The sequence below is a fragment of the Suricata suricatta genome, chromosome 2, assembly GCF_006229205.1.
Source record: "Suricata suricatta isolate VVHF042 chromosome 2, meerkat_22Aug2017_6uvM2_HiC, whole genome shotgun sequence".
Taxonomy (NCBI): Eukaryota; Metazoa; Chordata; class Mammalia; order Carnivora; family Herpestidae; genus Suricata; species Suricata suricatta.
This window is the reverse complement of record NC_043701.1, coordinates 140139873-140164685: the sequence shown is the minus strand read 5'-3', so window position 1 is coordinate 140164685 and position 24813 is coordinate 140139873. Positions and strand designations below refer to the sequence as shown.

At 53.3% G+C, this 24813-nt stretch overlaps 1 protein-coding gene and 1 long non-coding RNA gene across 6 annotated transcripts in view; one reads left to right on the top strand and one right to left on the bottom strand.

Moving 5' to 3' along the window:
- LOC115272623 overlaps positions 1 to 5806 on the top strand; it is a 5964-nt gene extending 158 nt beyond the window's left edge. Inside the window, exon 2 of the long non-coding RNA XR_003900412.1 lies at positions 5140 to 5806. This is a non-coding gene — a long non-coding RNA (uncharacterized LOC115272623). The remainder of the gene's footprint in view (positions 1 to 5139) is intronic.
- Positions 5807 to 13610: 7804 nt separating this feature from the next.
- Positions 13611 to 24813, bottom strand: part of ZMIZ1 (zinc finger MIZ-type containing 1) — a 181366-nt gene continuing 170163 nt past the window's right edge. For 4 of the 5 annotated variants that reach the window (XM_029932022.1, XM_029932025.1, XM_029932023.1 and 1 more), the window contains 6 exons: positions 24603 to 24670; positions 24246 to 24314; positions 23508 to 23752; positions 22206 to 22372; positions 18871 to 19125; positions 13611 to 17422 (listed from right to left, as the gene is read on the bottom strand). In XM_029932022.1, coding sequence (XP_029787882.1) covers positions 17315 to 17422; positions 18871 to 19125; positions 22206 to 22372; positions 23508 to 23752; positions 24246 to 24314; positions 24603 to 24670 — 912 coding nt within the window. In that variant the 3' untranslated portion in view covers positions 13611 to 17314. The remainder of the gene's footprint in view (positions 17423 to 18870; positions 19126 to 22205; positions 22373 to 23507; positions 23753 to 24245; positions 24315 to 24602; positions 24671 to 24813) is intronic. The other variant, XM_029932026.1, reaches the window with a different exon arrangement.

The window sequence follows — 24813 nt, the reverse complement described above, 5'->3', positions numbered from 1 at the left end:
ACTTGCTCCTTCTGGTCTGTTCCGGCAGCAGCAGGGGCTTGCCTGGGCCTTCAGTAGGTGGTGTGGGATATCTGAGAACTCTATGTGCCCTCCATCCTTGGATCTTTCCAGTCTGTTTCTCTTTAGTTGCCTGAGGTCAGGCACCCAAGGGTTGGTGGGATTGCCTGCCTGGGGTTCTGTCACTATCCCTGTTTCTCCTGCTGTGGTAAGAGGTAAGGGAACTCCCAGACCTGGGACTCCTGAACCTGGAGGAAAGGGGCTCACAGAATCTGCTTCTGTTTCTCCATCTGCACACCTCTAGGAGCAGGTGCCCTGATCACCCAAGAGGCCACATTGATGAAGAAGCTGCCATCGCCCTAGAGTCCTTGCACCACTCTGGGTCCCAGGGGGGCCCGTGTGGATTGGCCCTGGGGGTCATGTGTGGGGAGGATGGTGAAGGGTTACTTCCTCCCTCCACTCTCCAAGCTCGTGTTCTTCTAAAATAGAAATCCAGCCCATCTACTTGGAAAAGATGACTTCCCTTCATGCTGTTGGCTTGGTGACCCGTTACAGTGACATGACAAATGTGGCCCAAAGAGCAGCTTCCATAATAACCACCGCTGGTTTGCTCATGGATCTGGGAGTTGACTCGACCCAGCCATGCATTCTCTCTCAGAGACTTCTGCAGCCTCTGCCAGAGGGTGGTTGGGCAGGGGTCATCTTGAAGACTTCCTTACTCCCATGCCGGGCGCTGAGGCTGCAAAGACAGACAGGTGGGGCTGGACCAAACAGCCTGGACTCTTCGGGCACCTCCCACTTTCTCTGTGGGACTCGACATGGTCTTTCCACATGGCGGCTTCAGATGGCTGGACTTTGTTCACGGTAGCTGAAGGCTCCCAAAGCTTTAAGAAACATACATGTGTCTCCATCTGACATAAACTTAACCTTTTTCCTGACAGTAACCTTGATGTTGATTGATGCATAGAGAACTCCCACTCCTCCCTGCTCTGAACTGCATTGCAATGTATCTCTCCTGTTGACTTGACAATGACAATGAAGGGCATCCTGTCCAAATTACATCACTTTAATTCCCAAGTTTCTTCCCAGGCCACAGAGCTGGTGGGGAGACATCCTAGCTTGAAGACATGTGTGCATGCATGCGGGCTCACACACACACACACACACACACACACACACACACACACACAAGACATTTGTCTGTCTGGTCTTCCATAATTTTCTCCTTGCTACCAATGCCCTGACTACCTTTGTAGGAGATCTTTTTCCTACTATAGCTTCTGTCTTTGTGGATCAATATGTCCAGATGCCTGATCCCACTATATAAGCCAGGGGTCTGTAAATATTTTTTAAAGAGTCAGTTAATAAATATTTTAGGTTTTGTGGGCCAAGAGGCAAAATCGAGACTATGATGTAAGCACTTATATAATCATGTAAAATGTAACCACTAATAAATATGAAAGCCATTTTCAGCTTATGGGCTCTGGAAACAAGAACCTGGTTGAGATTTGGCTCTGGACTCAGTTTATGATCTCTTGGTAGAAACTGAAAGGGTCCCTGAGGCACCTTCAACTAGACTCCCCCTCAGAGGGATGGTTTTGCCTGTGCCCTTGGCTTGACCAAGAACCAGATGTGCTCCTGCAGGATGTGATAGCCGGACAGGAAACAAAAAGCCACAGGAATTCATTCATTCTTTCCCATAGCTGTGCCTGATAAGCTGTGCTACCAGTTCCTGCTCCCAAGCCTGTCTGGGGTGGCATTCCTGCCTGTTACAGGCTCATTGTCCATTCCTGCCCCCAGCATTTCAACTCCCCCACTTCCTACCAACAAATGCCTTTATCCTTCTGTTAGGGTAATCAACGTTGGTTTCTGCTACCCAAAGCTCACTTGCTCATTCACATATATGCTAGTTGTCTTACTTTATTCAGACACATGGAATTTTATTTTTTCTTTAAAATTTTTTAATGTTTTATTTATTTTTGAGAGAGAGAGAGAGAGAGAGAGAGAGAGAGAGAGAGAGAGAAACAGTGTGAGCAGGGGAAGGTCAGAGAGAGAGGGAGACACAGAATTCGAAGACAGGCTCCAGGCTCTGAGCTAGCTGTCTGCACAGAGCCCAATGCGGGGCTCGAACTCATGAACTGAGAGATCATAACCTGAGCTGAAGCCAGATGCTCAACCAACTGAGCCACACAGGCATCCCCCAATAGAATTTTCTAAGCATGAATTCTGGATGCAGGAACTCAGAAAAGCCTAGGATGTTGGACCACATGATCCTCAGCCCTGGGATCCCAGGCTCTGAGACTCTACCCAGTTTGATCTTGGAGTTTCCAAGTCCCCAGGTCCTCTCTCCCGTGGACCCCAGGAAACTCACCCTTGCTGGGGTGGGAAGGCATAGCTGTGGGGAGAGGCGGCTGGCGCTAGTCCATATCTCTCTCAGGGGCCCTTCAGAAATGTATCCTGCAGTAGCAATTATACCCAGGTTTAAGCCAATCCAAAAGGAAGAGTTTCCATTGGTCAGATTGTTTCTCCAGCAGCTGCAGTAGTGGCTGGCAGAAACCCAATTCAAATTAGCTTTGAGAAGAGGAGAACCACTGGCTCATATGACTGAGGAAGGCCTGGGTGTGACTGGGTAGAGCCCAGCCTCTTTCTCTCTGTCATTTTTCTCAATTACTCTACATGGCTGTCTCATAGCCCCACACTGCAGGCTTCCTTCTCCATGTGGTCTGAGACATGACAGCGGGATTCTTTTAGACTCACATCCTCAGAACTTTACGCCAGAGGAAAAGAGTTTCTCCATTTTGGCACTAGAATGGAAAATCCAAGGAAAGATTCTGATTGGTCCTGTGTGGTTCTGGGCCCGCCCCCAGACCAGTCATTACAAACTGGAAAGTAGGGTTATTGTCAACTTCCATGAAACCCTGCAGCAGAAACTGGCTGTGGTAGACTGCAGTTGTCTGCCCTGTGATTTCTTCCCTCTATTCACACGTCTTGCAATTGACAGTGAAGTTCTCCTCATCAAGAAGTGGTGTCTATTTTCCCACACCCTGAATTGGGGCAGTCTTTGTGACTTGTTTTGACAAAAGGAATGAGATAGAAGTAATATTTGTTCCCATTCTGAGCTTTAAGAAGTCTTGCGTACTTCCCGTTCCTCTCACATAACCTGCCACTGCCATTTGAACAAGCCCAGGCTAGCCGGATGGGTGATGAGACACATGTGGCCCAGTTACCCCATCACCCCAGTTGACTATGAGCCAACTACCAGACATGCGTGTGAGGCCATCCTAAACCAACTTGCTCAGACTGTGGATGCACGAGTGAGCCAACAGAGATTAGAAGAACTGGCTGAGATCAGCAGAACTGCTCACTCAACACACAGGCTCCTGGGAAAAATAAGTACTTGTTTCAAGCTATGAAAAATAAATAGCTGTTTGTTACACAGCAGAGGTTAACTGATACACTGATGAAGGGTTCATCAGATCTATGGGTGCTGACACAATCCTGCTTTCCAGTCCACATGACTGGTCCAGAGAGTGGCACAGGGCCCTGCTGACCAAGAAGACTCTGTCCCTAGGAGTCTCTCTTGTAGCCCCATGTAATTAGGTTAAGTTTGTTCAGGTCATTGCTTTCTCTCTGACTCTTTCCTGCTACCTTTGTAGTTAGGTATAGTCAGGCGATTGAGTCCCGATCAATAGAACGTGGGCCTGGCCCACAAACTCACCCCTGTGGGACACCCCTGTCTTTTCTCATCTACCAGGTGAATGCAGAGAGCTCCAGGACTGAAAGAGGGCAGAATGACAAGAGGAGAAGGCCTGAGGCCTTGAGTGACCACACCTAACCAGAAATACCCACACTGAGTTAGGATAGGAGCATTGTGTTAAGCCACTCATTGTGTGGCATTTATCTATTATAGTAGCACAGCTCAGCTCACATATCAGAAAGGGGCAGAAAGAGGAAGAGAATGAATTCCCAATGTGGCCAGAAGGGAAGGGTGCTTGCTGCAAGGCAGGACATTAAGTGTCCTCTCCAGGAGCCAGGAACCACCTCGAATCAGGCTACAAAGAGAGACACTGAGGTGCTGCCAAGGGCAAGGTGTGCAGGTTTACGTGCTAGTTACCTCACCAGTGGTGTTCTGGCTGGGGCGGTCTTTCCTGCCTCACAGGGATGGCACTGGGTCCTGGAGAGTGAGCAATAATAATAATGAGAAAGGACCACTGGTTGGACCTCAGAACTTCTCAAGGCCGCCAAACCTGAGACCTTTTCTTTGTTGGACACGTATTCTCATTGTTGACAGGTGTCTGTTCAGTGAAAAGCTAGAAATCTCCTTTTGGTCTAGTGGCAGGGGTCAGAAGACTTAACTTTTGATACCAGAAAATTCATAAGAAGGTACAAGGGATTCACGCAGTCTGGAGGGGAGGGATTAAGTTCCAGGCGAAGATGGGGCCTGACAATAGAGAGTCTTTATAAGCAGGAAGAGTTCAGGGAGGGGGCTGGGCTTCCAGCCCAATTGGGGCCACAGGCAGCTACTCTGCAGCCTTTTCATCTCAGGCCAAATTCTTGAGCAAGGGAGGTAATGTGACGGGTCACTGGCCAGCTAATCCTTTGGGTTGGGTGTTCGTCTTGGTCTAGCTGCCTGAGAGCAAGGGGTGGGGTTGGTCATGTGGGTCAAACATGGCTGCCCTTCGGCGGCAGCAGGTGGTGGTTTCCAGGGAAGAGGGAGTAAGGTAGCAGAAATCTAGTGTGGCGTTCAGAGACAGGGGACAGTCACCGGCAGAGATATGGCAGGGAGAGCCAAAGTGGTATGCAATGATAGCTAAAGAGAGGGTAACGTTCAGGGCTGGGAGATGGTGGGAGATGGGACCAGTCTTGGTGCCTCTGAAGGGCTTTAAGCAGGAGTGGGTCTCCCCAGTCTCCCCAGCATCTAGAGGTGCAGAACATGGTGGTTAACCTTGCCCTCTGGAGTTCCACAGTTCCAGGCTTGCATCTCAGTCCTGCCACTTAAACTACCATATGGCCCTGAGTCAAGGTCAAGGACTAGGGGCCATTGAGTCAGATGCAGCCTACCTATGGGTATTATTTAAATCACATGCTATCTTTGCATGTTCTTGTTTGCTTGTTAACATTTTTAAAAATCTGCATTTCCAGATTCTCTTGGAAAATGAGAAGACCTGGCAACAACTGGGTTGGCACCTTGACCTAGCAACAAACACCGAGAGAAGCACGTGCCCCTTGATCACAGCTGATGCTTGCTGGTTGTCCACAGACTCCACCTCTCCTGTCTGTCCAATACTGATGCCCAGGCACATTGTGCCTTAGCAACAACTTTCACTATTGTTTTCTTACAGTAGAGAAATAATTCCCTGTATCCATGTGTAGGCAGAATAATGGCATCCCAAAGATGTCCATGCCCTAACTCCCACAATCTCTGGATATGTTACAGTACTCAGCAAAGGGCACTTAAAGTTATAGCTGTAATTAAGGTTGCTTATTACCTGATCTTGAGAAGGGCGAATGATCCTGGTTGGTCCTTAAATGCGGAATATGGGGCAGAAGAGTCAGTGTCAGAGGCATGAGATGTGACAAAGACCTCACTGGCCATGGCTAGCTTTGAAGATGGAGGAAAGAAGAAGCCATTGGCCATGGAACATGGGCAGCCTCTGAAAACTGGAAAAGGCAAGAAAATGGATTCTTCCCTAGAGTCTCAAGTAAGATTTCAGCCATGCTGACCCCTTGGTTTTTACCCTAGTGAAAACCATCTGTCACTTCTGGCCTTCAGAAATGGAATATAGTACATTGGTGTTCTTTAAAGTCACTAAGTTTGAGGTAACTGTTCACAGCAGCAATAGAAAACTTCTACACCACATCTCTTATCAAAAACATTAAGCCAAGAGGGTTCTGTCCTAGGGGAAAAATGAGAGAGAGCATATGTCTTAATGAAAATGAGGAAGATTTCTGTGTATTTATTTTGCCCATAAATCGTACCTTACACCTGACCTTTCCCTGTCTGGTGGTATAGACCTTAGGGTTTGGAGCCTCCCTTGTCGGTAAGTTACTTGTCTGCTCCTCACTTCTCTCTTCTATGAAACAACATCTGCCTTGTGGTTGTGCTATAATGAATAAACAAAATTAAGCAAATAATGCAATTAGTATAGTACCTGACCAGTAGCAAAGGTTCAGTAAATGGCACGATGATTAGCAGTAGGTAGTTATGTAAGGATGGATGGATGAGGCAGAATAGGCTAGATTTTGCTGCAGTAAGAAATTAACACTCAGGGTGCCTGGGTGACTCAGTGGGTTAAGCATCGGATTCTTGATTTTGGCTCGTGTCATGATCTCACTGTTCATGCGATAGAGCCCTGAGCCGGGGTCTGCACTGACAGTGAGGAGCCTGCTTGGGATTCTCTGTCTCCCTCTCTCTCTCTGCCCCTCCCCTGCTCTCTTGCACTCATAGATGCCCTCTCTCAAAAATAAATAAATAAACATAAAAAATAATTAGGGGCACCTCAGTGGCTCAATTGGTTAAGCATCCAACTCTTGGTTTCGGCTCAGGTCATGATCTCGCGGTTTGTGAGTTCAAGCCCCGGCATCGGGCTCTGTGTTGACAGTACAGAGTCTGCTTGGGATTCTTTGTCTCGCTCTCTGTCCCTCCGTGCATGTGCTCTCTCTCTCAAAATAAAGAAATAATCTTATTAAAAAAAAGAGGGCAACCCATACTTTTAAAAACAATTAATAAAAAAAAGAGGCAAACCCATATTTAAAAAAAAAAGAAGAAAATGACCCTTAAATGTCATTAGCTTAATATAATAAAGTTTGTTTTTTTTTAATTCAAAAGACATTGCCAGCATAGCTCAGTGGGATGCTTGGGTCCGGAAGCCACTCGGGGACTCAGGCTGATAGAGTCCTGCCATCCTGCTATTGTACTCTTTATAACACATAGCTTCCTTGTCACATGGCAGGGGGAGGGCATATTGGGGGCCTCACAATGGTGACTACATGCTGTGGCCTGGAGGTGACCCACATTATTTAGGCTCATAACCTATTTCCCAGAATTGTTCACATGAGCCCACCTATAAGGGATGGGGAGATGTGATCATTCCAGGTGCCCAGAAGGTTCGAGGAACCAAGTTTGAGTGACCGACAGAAGTCTGTGTCATGGTGGATCTGAAGAGAACAAGACCAGGGCAAAGAGACAAGGTAAAAAGCCGTGTATGGTCCAGACGGGAGCCGACAGTGGTCTTGAATTACAATAACAGCATTAGGGATAGAAATAAGACATTGGATTGAATAGATATTTAAGGAAGAAGATGCATGAATATAGTGTCTGAATTAGAAAATAAACAATAAAGAGGAGCGCCTGGGTGGCTCAGTTGGTTAAACATCCGACTTCAGCTCAGGTCATGATCTCGCAGTTGGTTGGTTTGAGCCCTACATCGGGCTCTGTGCTGACAGCTTGGAGCCTGGAGCCTGCTTCAGGTTCTGTGTCTCCTTCTCTATCTGCCTCTCTCCCGCTCACACTCTGTCTCCCTCTCCCTCAAAATAAAATAAAGACATAAAAAAATTTTTAAAAAGGAAAATAAACAAAAAAGAAAGAAATTGGAAATGTATAGCTCAGTGGATGCATGTATCAATTTTAAGACATTAAAAAAATACCATCATGCCTTTTCTTCTAAAACTGATTCACAAATTTTGCATCCTGTAATCTTATCCAAATTTGGAAGTGGTCTTGATAATCTCTTTAACAATAATAGACACAGTGGGGTCCTGTGAATGAGGTTTTTATAAACTGAAATCACTTTGAAATTATTTAAGCTTGTTACTAGATTATGAGAAATGATAAAATATGGCAAATCTCCATTGAAAAGCAGATAGGCAACAAGTATATTTTTAAGATACTGATGAGTTTGCTTCCATTGAAGACAGGAAAGTAAAATGATAATAGATTCTGCTTTGGGTAAAAATGAAATATTTAAGTTTAAAAGAATGTAAGTTTTATTACACCTATTTGTCAGGTTTTCAATATTTTCTAACGACTTCAACATTGTTGGAAAAATGAACTATTAAAAATTAATAAGAACATGTATGAACTGGAAAAAAAGCTTGGTTATTAAGGTTATAGGAGAGATTGAGATGCACACAGAGAAATAGCAGATGTAGGAAAGGGGCAAGACCAATATTTAGAGGACGAGAACATGAAGAGAAGTTGCCTTGCGTGGCGTTCTCCGGAAGCAGAGCCTGAGACGGGGATTCTTGTGACGTTGATGTATTGTGAGCTGGCTTGTCTGGAACCACCTGTAAGAGGGGTGTGGGGGCCGCGAGGGGCCCCTCTTGGCTTGATCCCAGAGCGAGGGCTTTGGAGCATAGACGCATCACAGAGGAGCCTCTCCTTAAGGAAGAGAGCGGGCATTCATGTTATGCTCTGTGTTGGTCATTGTTCATGGCTGATGGCTGCCCCCGAGAAGGTGCAACTTCTCCTGTCTCCTCAAGGCCATTCTCTAGGGAAAGGGCTGACATCCCGCAGCTGGGGGAGGGGTGCCTGGGCCCAGCAGAGGGCAACTGGGGGGAGCATTCAGTCCTCCCCTTGCTCTGCTCAGGTCTACTTCTTCTCACGTTGAGTTTAATCTGCCTGCCTATTGGTAGACATAGGGCGGTCATTGATTTGCCATGTGCAGTGTGACCTGGAGGGTAGCATCCCATTTGCCCAGGATGCCATCCCCTTTGGTACCTCAGCTACATCTTGAAGACGCCATTCCACCATCCATGAGGTCTGCATGGTGCGTCACACCGTAGGGCAGTGGAACCTATCAGAGGGTATCCACGGGCACACCACACTTCTGTAAGTAGGCTCTCTTGGTCTGCAGTGATGTTGCATGAAAGCAACATCTGTGAGCTTTCAGACAGTGGTGGTGGCCTAAGGCTCCATGGGATGGGTCGTGATCAGAGTGAACCCCTGCCCTTTCTAGGGTGGAAGGGGTCCTAGGTGATAAACTTGCCACCAAGGGGCTAGCTGGCCTCCTCATGGGGCGTTAATGTCTCAGGGGCTCAGCATGGGCTCTGTTGATGACAGGTCGGATGTTCAGCCATGGCAGCAGCTGGGTCAGCCTTCGGGAGAGGAAATCCAAGTTGGTGGGCTCACCTGTAACTGGATCTCTGTCTCCATGATACTCTGGTCCTGAGCCCAGACTGGGCAAGCCTAGATGGGGGGAGAGGGGTTAGAACAGAGACTGGCTGACACCCGCTGGCCTAGTAGTCTCACCTCCTCAGTGTCCGCCATTATCTGCAGCGGATGCTGTCCGGTGCATGTAAAAAAGTGCTATGTGGATGCTCACACTTCTTGCCCACTTCCTCATGCCCCCTTCCCAGTGCTCCCTCTCCCTGGGAGTCCAATCTTGCTCTTTCCAGGCTTTCACCAACTCGTTAAGCCACTTGCCACTGCCCACGAGTATGTAGCTGCCCCCCGTTTCAGGTCATTTCTCTCTCCATGTAAAATAGATGGCCAGGTGTCTTGCCCAGATCCCTGCCTGGTGGAAGGGTCCCCTTCGACCTCGGTCTTTCCATCTCGAAGGGGGCCCTATCTGCAGCTTTCACCCACACCCCAAGTTGTCTCATCTGTGAACCAAGTTCAGCAATTTTTTTTCTCTGCCAGCTGGCTGTAACACATCTTCCAAGTGGCAATAGATATTTGCCAAGGGGGAGGCGTTGGTCCAACTGACCCCATCCCACATCTTGGGGTCTCACTCCTTCCCTGTTAGGGGTCTGATTTTGGTATAGGACACCTGTCCAAAGCTCTGGGTGCTTTCTGAACTTCTCGTGCCCTTCCAGGGACGTCCACACCTGATCTGCACTCCAGCCGCAGGAGATGCGTGTTTGAGTGCTTCCTTCCTTCAGTGCTTTCCTCGGACTTTCACACTTTGTTTTAAATCATCGAGTAAGACATCTGAGAATGTAATTTCCTTTCTTGGGTGAATCAATGGCACTTAGTGATGGTCAGTCCCTTCCATAGTCTCATGCTTATTCTTTCCTCTTACCTCTCAAATGCCAGCGACATTGATTGCCCCAGATGGTGCAGGCCCCTTACCAGTTCTCTGCAGGTGAAAGTCATAGCGAATCATCCTGTGCTATCACCAGGGAGGGGGCACCATTGCCATCTGCGCAGTGACTATCTCTAGCATCCTGTCCTCAGAGGCTGGCTCCCAGGCCCACTCCCAGCACCCACTGCCTTAGGTCTGGCTGCCTAGGATCAGAGCCCGAGGCAGACCTTCAGATTCTTGCAATTCACTGAGGGACTTCCCTCAGGAGAAACCTACAAGGGAGGTCGCGAGGCAGAAGAGGGAAGGGGACAGAGTAGCACAAGCATATGACTTCAGGTAGAGTCTAGCCTGATTCACAAGGAAGACTCTGGAACACTAACCACACTGCAGCAAAGAGGCTATGCTGTTAGCCCTCAGTCTTTGGCTGCGGGCTTCCTGGCAGGGGTGTGTGTGGCGGGGGCAGGAGGGAGTGGGTAACCTCCCAGGCAAGGAGGTCTCTGTCTCTGAGGGCAGTTCCCTGATGAAGAGAAGTTGTGAGCCGCGGACAGTCAACCCCCTTAGCCGTGGAGGGATGGTGCCAGATACAGAGCTGGCAGGAGCCCCACAGTGCCTAGTTACTTACAGGCACCCATGAAGACAACAAAAATGGCATGGGCAGAGGCACTCAGGGGGAACTGCAGACCCGATGTGGGGCATCCTCACGGAATCAAGGGAAGAGTTTCAACTATCCAGAGCACTTGTGAGGGCCGATCTCCAAGAGCAGCGTGGGTTTAGCCACTAAGAGGTCACAGGTGAGCTTGCAAGAGAAGTTTTAGAGAACTTTTGAGATGTGAGCTGTAGGGCGTGGTGGATGACGAGTGAGCAAGGACAGACAGAGCGTGGGCCGTTTCCTCGGCAGAGGAGTCTGCGTGAGAGGGAGTGGAGAGGGGGGGCTGGCAAAGGGTAAGGATGCAGACGGTTAGACCTCACAACCTCAGGGCCCAAGGCTCCAGACCCGGGGAAGGTACTGGAATGGGACCAACTGATGGAGTGAAGTCCCACCCAGAAGAGAAGGAGGTTGCAGTGTCAGGGGCTGGGGGAGGGGCTGGCCTTGACTGGAGAAAGGACACCACATCCTCTGGGCCTGGACAGAAGAAGATAAGCCTGGGAGAGGGTGGAGGTAGCGTTGCGGGTTGGGGAGCAGGTAGGGCGTCTGGGTGATGGTTGGGTAATTTGCTTAGAATGGGATGGGCGTGGTTGAGCAGGAGGCTGGAGGACAGGACTGGACAAGGGCGGGTGGATGGGGCGGGGAGGAGATCACGCCCTGAGGTCTCATTGAGACCAGAGATGCTGCTTCGTCCTGGCATCAACCTGTGTGTGGGACTGAGTAACTTTCCCCACAGCACGCTATGGTCTTATGTGGAGGGACAGCCTTTGGATTCTGGGTGGGGGCTTTGAGGGGTGGGTTTCGAAGAACAGAAACCCAAGGTGACGCAGGAGCTGGAGGATGTGATGGGTGGCCCTGCACCTGGGGACTGCGACCTGCTCGCAGCCCTGAGCCAGGCACTCTTCGGGCTTTTCCTGCGGACTTCTTATTCTGGGCCCCAAGAAGGAAGAAGCCAGTCCCAGGAGGAGCTGGTGGGGTGGGGCGGGCAGGCCTCCACGAAGCCTGGCCAGGCACCCCCGGGCCTGTGTTTAGCTGCACTACCGGTTTCAAGCTCCGCGCTGGAACGCCTGGATGGTTCGCTTTTTATGTAAAGTTAGGGGAGCATACTGCCCTGCCTCTCCCTCCCCACCCCCTGCCCACTTCCTGCCTTTAAGGCCGTGGCATTCAAACTTTTTGTTTTCAACCACAACCCACAAATAAGAATTAATTGCACATCATGATTCAGCACACACACACACACACACACACACACACACACACACACACACACACAACTGCCATGCAAGTTTCACGATCAATCTCCACCCTTGCTCTGTAACCCTACGAAGTACTCTTAGTGTTCTACTTAATCTTCATCTATTTCATTAAAGATGGTCACAGCCCAAATGGGATTTCACAGGTCCCTCCATTGTGGAGAAGCATTGCCCTAAGGCCGACGGGAGGCTGGGGTGGCCTCTACTCACTCACGCTGCCCACCAGGGTGTCTGCTCTCAGAGAAAACGATGTTGGCAGAAGGCAGTACCTGCGGCTTAGCAGTGACCAGGATTCCATCTTTTATTTAAGTTTATTTATTAATTTTGAGAGAGAGAGAATGCAAGCAGGAGAGGTTGCAAAGAGAAAGAGGGAGAGAATCCCAAGCAGACTCCACACTGTCAGCACAGAGCCTGATGCAGGGCTCAAACTCATGAACCATGAGATCATGACCTGAGCAGACACTAAGTCGGACACTTAACTGACTGAGCCACCCAGGCGCCCCAACAGGTTTCCATTTATAATATTTTTCCTTTCCTCCTCACCTTCCATGTCCTACTGAAGAGAGAAGCTGGCCATCCTGGAGAGGCCCCAGAGGCAGGGGGCTTCCAGGCACCCAGTTCCCCATAGGGAGTTCCATGTGCCCCTCATCCGGTGGGCTCCTGCATACCCCCACCCCTCACACTTAGGAGGCCTGCACTCTCTCCTGACACACATTCCCATACACACTCCAGATACACTCCAGGGGATATATTTTGGGGTACCTGCCAGTCCCTACTTCTTTCTTTGAACTTGCCCTCACCTAATCCCTGTGGAGGGAAGGCTTGGCAGCCATATTTGTTTTGTTCCTGTTGCCAGGCCCAGAGCTAATGGAGGAGGGACGCTGACGAGCTGCTGGGCTCTGAGAATCAGACTCACTTCCCCAGATTTCAGTGGGAAACAGAGGGAGGGCACTTAGTGTCGAGGGCCAAGGCTAGGAGGATAGTTAGGACAGTAGCCCGGGTAGGTAGTTATAGAACCCCATGTACAGAGCAGCTGTGAAGAAGAGAAAACCCAAGGTCGCCTTACAGCATGGCAGGCAGTGGTGCTGGGGAGTAGGGTGGCCAGAGGGAGACTGTGAAAGAGAGAGAGAGAGAGATGGCCAACGGGTAGAGTGGCTGAGTCAGTGGTCCAGCTCTTCATTCTGGATGTTTCAGACAGCACCCTCTGGAGCTTGGTATGAATAGGTTCCTGCGCCATGAAGCCAGAAGACCAGCAAGGAGCTTGCTCTCTCTCAGAGCCCGGACAGCATTGCACACCCTCCCTGAGTCCCCAGAAACCCCTACAGGGCCTGGCCCTGCTCAGGGTCCCCTCCCGTCTGGCTGACCCATCTTCAGGAGCCGCAGACCAGGGTTCTGCCGGAAGAAGGCTCTGGGCTCTGAACATTCCCGGATGGCCTAACACAAGAGTGTGGCGCCTGCCAGGGCTCTTGGCTCACCCTGGCTGGGTCCCCTCCAGGAACACGCGAGGTAGAGGTGCCTCCAAATCAACACCAAACCACCTTAGTGCTTGCTTGCTTTCTGGGTTTTTTGTTTTTGTTTTTGTTTTTCGTTGTTTTTTTTTTTTTTTTTTTTTTTGCCTGGTGGTTTAAAAGCAGAAACAAACACCCAGACCGCTCCTTAAAGTTCACAAAATAGCTAATTCGCCAAACCTTCATTTTTTGTCAATTTATTTAGAAAACAATTAACATGGGCAAATGAGATACCTCAGTGTTACAACAGAGTATAGAAATGTCTAGCAATAGTCAAATAATTTGATCTTTAAATACAAAATAACCACATGAACACCTAATATACAGGTTTCATCTGAATACATATTTATTAGATAAATATTAGAGGTTGTCACATCATCTAACTACATACAGCTTTGCAAGACTAGAAATCACAATTAGGTTTCTGACCAGTTTAAAGTTTGAAATGGTTGCATTGTACGTAGATGTACAGAGACCATGACGGTTTCTGTGGGAGTTACTTCAGGCTGCGCTGTGGGTGTGTCTATGTGTGGACGTGAATCACCTGCAATCATGATATCAAAAATTATACAAAGTATGAATTTGGTTACAATTTTCTTCTGAAATCCCCATTTCTTTTCATTATTTCCATAGCACCCTAAAAATACACAGGTGGCAGGACCAGTACACTGAAGCGAAATAGTACATGGAGGGAAAATAAAAAACAAAACAGAACAAAAATTCCTTTCCACACAGGGTCAGAGTATATTACATAAGACAAATGTGGAGAGAGACCTCACAAACGCTAACAGCATCTAGTTTTTCCACATTAAGATGGAATTCCAAGCCTTTTTTTTTTTGTTTTGTTTTGTTCCGTAAAATAAAAACAATACACATTCCAAGGGAAATGAATGCATCTGTTAACGTGTCTCTATTTCTCATTTACATATGTACACACGTCCCTTGAGTCGCTGCTGCTGACATCGTCCTGTCTAGATGGTCAGGTCGAGGGAGCAGACGTGGAGCTCTCTGGGGTGGGGGCGGGGGTGGTTAGGGCTTTCCTCAGGGAGAAAGTAGTAGAAGTTTCTTAAAAAATAAAATGGCTACAAAGAACATGATACACGGGTAAAGCTTCGAACCAAGAAGATGGGGTGATTGCCTGGACTCGGGCCTTCCTGCCTGCCCGCTGGTGCCCTGGCCCCCTCCTGTGGAGTGGCAGCAGAAACGTGTCTACGGCCTGGGTGGATGCTTGTCAGAGAGAAGTGGCTTGCAGAGGCCTCGTTTTTGCTGAGGTTACTTATGGCTCCAAGTAGTCGTCCAAAAGGATGAGGGCAGCATCCACCAGAGTTCAGAAGCGCCCTTGCTTGGGGAGGCTGTCGTGGCCTGAATCTGTCACCAGCCGGGCCTCTCTCCGGCCCCGGGCACTTTCGGCCTCCCTCACCCCCTGGCCTGGCTCCAAAATCACTCTGGGAGAGGACGTCCCCAGAGCACAGGCTGCAGGCACCATGGTTCAGGAAAAGCTTTTTGTCCAACTTGCTGGTGGAGGTTCGCTTGGGAGGGGGCCCCAGGAAACCCGCCGCAGGTGCCGAGCCCTGGCTTCCTCACAGCTGGTTGGGGAGGCACCCGGAGCCTGGGCTGTGGGGAGCAGATCGGCCCTCTGTCCTAGAAAGCTGTGGGTAGGTTGGTGAGCAGAGTAGGGACACCCGATAAGAACCAGAAGGGACCCCAGGCCTTTCTGGGAAGAAGTAGCACAGCAGGAAGCAGGAAGTTCTAAGGAAGGCATTTGTAAGTCTGTCTGGGGCAGAACATTCCCAGATGGCCTCACACGAGAGTGTGGCTACGGGCTATGGCCACTGGGCAAGGACGGCCACATGCTACCTGGCATCGTCTTGTCCCCACCGGCCAACTGGGGATGGCTCTGCACAGTGGGCGGCCTGATGGAACTCGGGGCACAGCCACCCATGCACTTTGTCCCTTCGTCTGTACAAAGAGCCCTGGTTGCTATTTTGTTTTTGTTTGTTGTTTTTTAAAAAAAAGGACTCGGTCTTGTTGTGGAGTCAAGGTATTTTAAAAACACCAGCAAAGGCTATAACCAGGTCATGAAAATGTTGAATATTATCAAAGACAATACTAAAATATTCACAAAGATATTTACAAAAGCAATTCTTAAAATAATTGATTTGCATACTGAACACCACGCTGTTTGGAAAAACCTCGAGAAACAGGACAAAGGAAACGGGGGTGCGGGTGGGGGACAATGGCAGCTTCCCTACAGAAAACCTGGTGCCGGCCGTCTGATACAGTGACTGGAAATCCACAGCTGGGGCCACTGTCCCGGTCAGATCCAGAGGAGTGCCGGGGGCTGCCCGCCACAGGGGGAGACGGAGATCAAGAACACGGACAGTGGACGGGAAGCAGGAGGCCCGAGGCAGCAGCAGGGAAGGGCGCAACGAATTCACATATGTGACCCAAGTGATGGCCCAGCAGCATTACAGGCCATGCGGCTTAGGGGGACATGGAGGACCCCCAGACAAGACGGACGCCCCCCAAGCTACCCAGGAGACTCCGAGAGCAGTAAGCCGGATGGAGCGAGGCAGTGGAGGGAAAAACCAGAGGCTGCTTCTGCCCCAGCGAGCAGGAGTGTGGGCAGCTTTGGGAAGGAGGGAAGGAGAGGCCGGCAGCCAAGTGTGGCACAGACACAGCATGTGATGCTGGAGGGCACACCCCGGCACGTGTGGTGACGGACTGGGGTGCAGCCGGGGCAGCCTTGAGCACAGGGACAGCAGGGACGGTGGGGCCAGGGAGATGCCTGCTGCCACGCCCACACAGGTGCCTGCGCCTCTCCACCAGTCCACCCGCCTGTCAGGGTGGGCGCAGCAGAACTGGGACAGAGGGAAGCGGGTGTCCCCCGTGACAGTCTGGGAGACGTGGGTGGGGGCAAAGAGGGAGGAAACAAGGAGGCGTGGAGAGAAATGGTTTGCTTGCCGTCCAAGTCTACCATCCCTTTTCTCAGATGACCTCGTAGCTTAATTAAGTTGTCACTTTAAAACAGGGAGTGGCTTGGAGCAAAGTTCTAAGTTGCCGTTCCTATCTGACTCCGGCTGGCGGCATCCCCTGGACCCCTCAACTAAGGGCACAATGACTTCAGCTGGGCACACCCTCCCTCTGCTCTCCGAGGCCGGGCCCTGGACTGAGTCCAGAGGTCGTGGGGCACAGCTGCACTGTCCTGGCTCTGAGGAGGCCCTGACCCCACTTCCCACCAGTCCCCAAGCAGGAATGGCACACCCTCTCTCAAACACAGAAGCTTGTCCTTTTTTTCCTCTGCTTTCTGAGAGAGAGTGTTTACAGGGTATCTTGGCTTAGAGGTCAGGGGTCAAAGCAACGACCTTGGCCCCTGAGAGAGTTCTCTTTCCCAGAGGTTTGTGCTTTTCTGTGGTGGTGGTGGTGGTGGTGGTGGTGGTGGGCCGTTCTCACTGCCGCCAACCGTCACTGCTCCTCCAAGGCTGGGGCCTGCCTGGGTCTCGGGGCGCCTTCTCTCAGGCTCAGTCACTTGAAGGAGGCTCTGGGCCAGGAAGCAGGGAGGCAGGGTTACAGTTTAGAAACTGGAAGAACCTCGGGGGGCACTGGAGGGTTGTTTGGAATCAGCACACACAGAGGGACCAGGAAGGCTTCGTCAGCGTGTGCCCTCTCGCCGGGCCAGTTCCCCACGGCGAGGCTCATCTTCAGGGCCTGCTCTGGGCACGGGCGCCAGACCCACACAGCCTTCCCAGGGCACCCTCCTGCCCCTCCACTCTGAGAAGGCAGCAGGGGCAGTCTGAGGGCACGGGCTCCCAGCAGTAAAGTGTGCGGGGGGCAGACGGGGAAGGAGGCAGAGTGGGGAGGGACGGCCCCAGTGGAGGGCGGGCTTCAGTTGTTCTCAAAGAGAGACAGGAGGTCATCGTTACTATTGCTTGGCAGGTCGGGAGGATCCAGATACGAGAGGAGCTCGTCGGGATTTGTGAGTTCTGGAAGGAGCTGGAAAAGAAGTACAGAAGCCCAGATGAGGGGCCGGCTGCGGGGCAGGGCTGGCCCAGGGGGCGGACTGCAGGGGTGTGCTTGCTGTCTCCCTCCTTCCGGGGGTCCTGGCCGGACAGGGGAAACTAACCATGGCTGGCTGGCCTTAAATACACCCAGGCCACTGTGCCAGCGTGGGGCACACCCATGCTCATTTCCAGGGTCGAGGAGAGAAGCCCGTGGCCCACCAGCCGGGAAGGCTCATGGCAGGTCAAGGGGCTTTCAATCCCAGTGTTCCTCTGGCCCCAAGACCCTGCCAAGAGCAAGGGTGGCTCATGAGGGCCTCCCAGTAGGAACCACGTGACCTTGCACGGAAGGCCGGGTGGTAGCTCTCGCCACCCTGGACCTCCCTTCAGGAGCTCACTGGTCCCTGGTGAGCCTAGGACTGGGGGGCAGTGTGGCACCATCGTTCCCTGCGGCTCCTGGGCTGAGGCCGCAGACTCTCCCTACCCTCTACCGTGAGGTCCTTGGACTCTTTTTGTCACACCAGGGATCCTCATGACCCTAAGAGCACCCCCACTGGCTGGGTCTGGGGAGGAGAGCTGGGTGAGAATCCTAGATGGATTGGAGTCAACTCCATTCACCATGAAGACGGAGGCCGCCTGATGGGGCTGAGGGCCAAGGCAGGGGCTGAGGAGAGAGCAGAGCAGGAGTCTAGATTCTCTGGGAATCTCGAGCCTAGGGGCGAGTCCCTTCCGGGCCACAAGCCTAGCCAGCTACCCAGCCCCCATCACTCAAAGGCTCCTCCCACCCTACTTTCCAGACAGGTCGGGTCTCAAGATGGGAGACCCCTGAATCGCAGCCACCCACTTCTGTCCCAGTAGCCCTGGCGAGACCCGAGGCTGGTCCTGCTGTCACCCCACACAGGGGGCCTCTCTGAGAGTGAGCGATGGAGCAAGCGGAAGCACAGGGCATGAACGACACACCGACAGGAAATTGGACACAGATATACACCATCGAGACAGACAGAGGGACCCTGTCACTCCAGCCCTCCCCCTGCCTCGGGCCAGAGAGTATGGCAGACACTGAGATGGCGAGCTTGATGTGGGGGTGGGGGGTGGAAGAAAGGCAGGGGGCCTTCCTGGGCTTCCTCGAGGACTCTGGCCCAGATGGACTCTGTGAGGGCCTGTGGTGGGGGGTGGAAGGTGGGGCGGGGCAGGGAGGGGCTACAGGACTGTGGCCAAAGGGGGACCGAAGGGCAGGTGCCAGCAAGGTAGTGGTGGTGGGGGGGTCGGGGAAAAGGACGCTGGGCCCCTTGGTGAGGTGTCCCCATTGTGGAGCTTCTGGCTAGGCCCACCCACCACCCACCCAGCCCGTCATAGCTGCACCTCCTCCACCCTGGGCCTTGAGCCCTCAACACCCACCCCTGCTCTTAGGCAGGCCCCAGGTCGGTGGTGACCCCAACTTACATCCAGCGAAGGCTCCGGCATGTCGGATGCTCCCTGGGCTCCGGCCTGACCCTCTAAGGCTGAGGAGGGGTTAAAGGTCAGGTCGCTGTGTGGATGGCTGCCAGGAGCGGCCTGTGGCGGTTGCCGGGGAGGCTGGGAAGGAGGAGGAGCCCCACTGTGATGTAATGGAGGCCCTGACTGGCTGCTGGGGTGTGGGACGTGCAAACCTTGTTGTATGGAGGGATGGGGCTGGTCAGAGCTGCCAGCGTGTGGCATCTGCGGAGGAGGAGAGAGCAGGAGAAAAGAAATGTGAGGTGACGAGGCACAGCAACGAGATGCCTGGAGAAATGAAAACCAAACAAAACCAGAAAAATAACAAACCCCCAAAACAAAGCCACCCCCTTAACAAAGCTCAATGCTTTCTTGTTGTTGTTTTGTGGAGAAACAAACAAACAGAAGTCCTCCTCCGAGGCGGTCAGTCAGGGAGGCTGTGTGGGGCCAGGGGCACTGAGACAAGCAGACCCCGAGAACAGAGTCCAGGCCCCCGCATGCTCCTCTGCATCTGTAGCCCAGACACACCGTCACCACAATGAACAGCGAGGGCAGAATGGAGAAGCAAATGGGCATGTTTCCGGGGACCGGGGAGGTGGGAAGGGCGCCCCTTCCCATCCCGAGGGCCAGGGACAGCAGAGAGCAGACACGGACAGACAGCATGGGCAGGCGTGCAGCTCAGGAGGGGGTCTGCGGCCCACAACGGGCCCTGGTGGGGGGCACGGGTGAGATGCTGGGACACAGGCTCCTTCCTGAGAGCCCGAGGTGGCAGGGGCGGGCCCCTCGGGACCAGCTCTGCCTGAGGCCCCAGGTAGGGTGGAATCGAGCCCGAGTCAGAGGAGCAGAGCAGAGCCTCTCTGCATTGCCAGACCCCTCCTGTGGGGCATCCACTGAGGCAGGCAGGTACCCCCTGCCTCGCTGGGCACTAGGGCTCATGGCGGGCGGGCCCCCGGGGAGGCGCTTCTCTAACACACACACTAGAGGCCCATGCTCCCCCATGTGCACCAGGGCCATGGCTGGGCAGGGGACCTTATGGTGTGTGACATTTACACGTCCCTGCTGGTGTGGTGCTGTCCCAAGCAGCCTCCCTTCAGAGCTCAGATCTCAGAGCCCAAGTCCACACCCTCAGCCCGCTGCCAGTGCCCCGACAGGTCCCCCCACCGCACTCGCACTATGCTAGCCGAGGGGAGCCTGACCCGCCAGGCTGCTAGCGAGCGAAGCTCTCCTTGGTCTTTTTACACCTTCCTACCCACCCCATCTTCCAGGCCACGCACCCATTTCGTTTCTCCTTTGTGGGTCTGGAAATAGCAGCCTGATCTCCAGGACCTAGTTTCTCTTCCTATTTCTGCTAAAGCTGCTCCCAGGCCTTGCCAGGAGCCTCTGCTCCATCCAGCCAGGCCCAGGCAGCACAGGGCCCTTCCATCCCATCCCGGGACCGGACTATACGGCTGTGGGACCATGTTGGGGACGCACATGAGGTGGGGAGGACCAGAAGAGGCTGAAGGGATGGCCGCCAGGACTTGTGAGTAAGAGGCCAGCTTGGGACTCCCACCCATGCCCCTGGGTGCCCCACAGTGCCCATTCTGGGGGGACAGGGAGCGGCTCCACACTCCTGAAGCAGCTCAGCCCAGGCAGATGGTCCCCAGACCTGTAGACACGGCTGCCCCCTCCAGCCCAGAGGGGCTCTCTGAGCCCTTCTGACACACCTGTCACCTCTCCTGCAAGGGAGAGTCCGATGAAGCGATACCAGACAGGAGCCTCTCTCCCGGCGGGTGCTCAGGGCAACCTGGCCCAGTCTATCTGTGACTGTACCGTCCCTCTGTACAGTTCTATTTCAGGGTCGCCCTCTAGTGAAAGCCCAGAAATAGGGAAGGACGGTGCATATCTAGGGAGCTTCCTGGGGAGGCTGTGAAGTCATGCCCAGGGCTTGGGGCCCTCTGCAAAGAACCCAGACAGCAGGGCACAGAGGGCTGGACCCAGGAAGTAAGTGGCATCCTGCTGCCACTCACCAGTGCTGGGACCTGAGGACCCAGGGTGTGTTACGGGTGAGTGGGTGTGGGGTGTGATCTGGGTGGCTCTTGGGCATGGACCACTGAGGAAGCGGGGAGCTGGGAGAGAGGCCCCCAGAAGTCAGAAGCTCCACGAGGCAGAAAGGAATTTGCAAAAACTGTGGCTGAGGCCTCGTGACAGCAGATAATGTCTGACTTGGTATTCTGGAGTTCTGTGGGAGAAATGCTGCAGTGCCCCTCTCCCAGAAGCATTCCGGGCACGTCGCTCTTGCTGAGAATCAGGTGGCTCAGGGCAGGACAGCTGCTGGCAGAGCCAAACCCGTGTAGATCACAGTACAATTTAGAGGCCCTTCCTTCCCAGGCCACAGGGTGGAAGGTGGGAGGGCCCGGAGCCCTATCTCCCAGTGTAGGCCCGCCCAACCCCACTGCCAGGCCCTCTGTGACTGCCCGCTTCTCCTGAGGGGAGACTAGAGACAGACAGAATGACTGAGGGCCGAATGAGGCCCTCAGGCCTCAGTTTCCCCCAAAACCCCAACCATGCTTCCTCCATCTGAGCGCTGCCAGAACTTTTGCTCCATGGGCACAAGGCCTGTGTCTGTCTTGCTCACACTGGGTATGAGGCCTGGTCCAAAGCAAAGGCTCAGAAAATGTTTGCTACGTCAAAGAGAGCCACGCAGTACTCACTGGAAGAGGACCTGGGGGGAGGCCAGGCCTCTCACCATTGTTGGGTATGTGCTCATATGTGACATAAGACAGGAAGCAAATGTTCTCAGGCTAAGCACAATGGCCAGCATGTCTTCTTGCGGGCGGAGGGGACACCCTGAAGACTCAGACCCTTGGGGAGCAAGTTGCCTAGGTGTGAGACAGAATTCTAGATAGCTGGGGCTACAGTAAGTCAGCCTCCGAGTGTGTGTGCCAGGGAGAGAGGCTGGTGGTGGTGGTGTGTGTGTGTGGGGGGGGGGGGGTGCAGTGGGCACGTGGGGGAGGTGGGTATGTGTATGTGCAGTGTGTGCAACAGAAGCTTGCAGCTGCCCCCATCTGAGAATCCAATGTCCTAGGTGAAACCAACGTCCTTGGCCAAGTCCAAGGACACCAATGGGCCACGACTCAGCCTCGGTCAGGCCTCTCACTTCTTTCTGAGCCCCCAGACCCAATTCCCAGTCCTCCCCTTTGCCTGGGAGGGAACTAGGCGAACATCAAAAAAGTCCTTGGGGAGTCCTCTATTGCCACCAGCCCCCGACGGAGGATGGCGGTGACAGGGAGGTGAGGAGGTCAGGATGAGGAAGAGGTACTCACAGTTTCCTGCATGGGGTGACTGAGGGGCTTCTCGAGGGCGGCCATGTTGTTGGGCATGTCCGGGGGGTGGGAGAGCTGGGGGGGGCCGTGCATGAAGTCGTTCATGGACGTCCCGCCAGGGTTTCCGTGGGGGAAGTCAAAGTTGCCATGGCCCTGGTAGTTGTTGCCTGGGGAGGAAACAAGATGGCAGCGCGGCAATGTCACCCAGAGAGAAGGCAGCCATGGCGAGGGGGGGACGGATGGGGGAGAATGTAAAATGAGATGGAACTCCTGTGGCATTAGACAGGGCAGCAATCCCCACTTCTCTGGCCGGCCTCAGCGACCCAGGATATGAGCTGTTTTACAGTGACGAGGAGGAGCAGGGTGTGAGCAAGGGCTAGGCCAGGCTCCCGAGGGTGGGGGAAGATGAGGCCCTTGTCTGAGCCTTCCCACCCCCAGACGGGTTTCCTCATTGCCCCCACGTGGCTGCACCTCTTCAGTGGGAAGACCCCAGTCCAGAGTGGGAGATCAGAATCTCAAGTCCACAGAGAAAGCTGCACCAGCCTTGAGATGACACCATTAAAAGCCAGCTGTCCGGCCTCCCTGAACCCTTGCTCCCTCCCCAACATGGCCATGGCGAGGGATCAGAGGACTAGCATGCTGAGAGGCTGGGACCCTTCGCATGCTGTGGGATCCTGCTATGTGGGCTACCCTCTCTGGGCCTCTAATCATCCAAGAGCCTGGATCCCCAGTGTTTAGGGGGAGCTGCCATCCCCAGTGTTTAGGGGGGCTGGGCACTTTCTAGGAACCCAGGGCAGGACTGCATAGCTTAGTCTGGGCAGCAGGGAGAGTGAGAAGGCAGGGATGGTGAATTTGGTGGCCAAAGACCAGAGCTCCAGGTCCCTGGACTCTGTGCCTGGACGTAGGGAGGCATTGCAGAGACAGGGACAATAAAGATGTCACAGAGATGCATGGGAGGGCTGGGGGAGGGCCAAGAACTCCAAGTGGGAGTGTTCTGTTAGTGCCCCCAGCAAAGCAGTCTCCAAAGAAGGCAAGGAGCTGTACCTTGGAGCTCCAGGAGGCAGGGCCCACTTCTCAGCGGGGTGCTCACCCACAGTGCTGGACAGAAACAGGTGGCAAAGGACACAGGACGGGGCTGAATGGGCCACCATACCCCCGAGTCCAATGACATGAGTTGTGTCTTGGGGGGTATGTTGCCTCTACCTCTTCACACCGCCAGCGCCCCTGCACCTGCCACAGGAGTCCAGAGACCCTGTACCCCTGCTGGGACTCCCCTCTCCCACCTCATCTGGTGTCACCCACCTTGGTTGCTGTAATCGTTGGAGTTGGCGCCCCCCGGTGGAGGCGGGAGTGGGTAGGGGGATGGGCCGGGGCCCAGGGCTGCGATCATTTCCATGACATTGGGCATGATCATCTGGCTGGGACTCATGGTCTTGAACCGCTTGGAGGGGATGCCATCTGGGTCATCTTTAATGTGTAGGTCTGACTTGATGGGGACTGGCCGCCAGCTGCATGTGGGGTCAATGGTGACCTCTTCAAACTCGGAGCTGGAGGGGAGAGAGGAACAAAGCGGCAGAGTTGAGGTCACGCCGGTCCAGGCCTGGGGTACAAGAGCTTCCAGCTTAGCTGGACACTGAGATGTCCCTCCCTAGGCGCCCGTCCCCATACTTGCCACACTCTGCATATGACAGGGGTGTGAGGGGCTTTTACATTTGAGAGACAGGGAGAGTACAGTAAGGAAAAGCAAGTGCTGGACATGGGACAGCTGGCCCCAAGGCCTCCCACCCAGGAAGTCCGGGGCACTGCCTTGCTCTGCCTGAGTTTGGTCCTTTCTAGAAAGTTCATTTGCCCTCAGAAAGTCCCTGAGGTAGCGTCACAGAGGTGAGAGCTTGGGTTGGAGTGGTCTGCCAGCCTGGGGTGGGGGTGGGTGGGGTGGAGGGGTATCAGAAATGTCCCTGTGCTCGCCTCCTCTAATCCAGGCCGGCACTCCCACTCCTCATGCACATGCCCCCCGCCCCCCCAGCTGGGGAGGCTACTTACTGTTGGATGGCGTTCAGGATGCCCCACATGTACTGATCCACCTCCAGGCCCTCAAGCAGAGCCGTTTTACTGGAAAAAAAAGAGAAGGAGGCGTGGCCTTTGCTCTTGGAGCAAAGGGCACAGTGCCCCCTCCCCGCTGCGTCAAAGAGACTCCACCTCCACTGCTGGTTACCGCTGGAGGCAGTGACAAGAGATTGTGGCCTCACAACAACTTGGTACAAAAAGACCGCACATGACCCCTGTGCTCCTAGCCCCTCTGTTCTGTTTTTAGGGCAGGTAGAGGGGACTGGACCCCAGAGGGCAGGGCCAGGATGGAGGCCAGCGAGGAAGGTCCTGCCAGAGGGAGGTGTTACTCACTTGCACACAGGACACCTCCAGGTCCCTCGCTCACAATTCAGCTGCAGGTACGACTCCAGGTCAAAGCACTGCAGAGGCCGGGAGACAGACAGACAGATGAAAGTACATGCAGGTGCAAGTGCCACCACCTCCAGGACCCTATGAAGGTGTCCCAGCAGGGAGGGAGTGGGTTGGTGGGGAGACAGGGGCTAAGGTGTCGGGGGCGGCGATC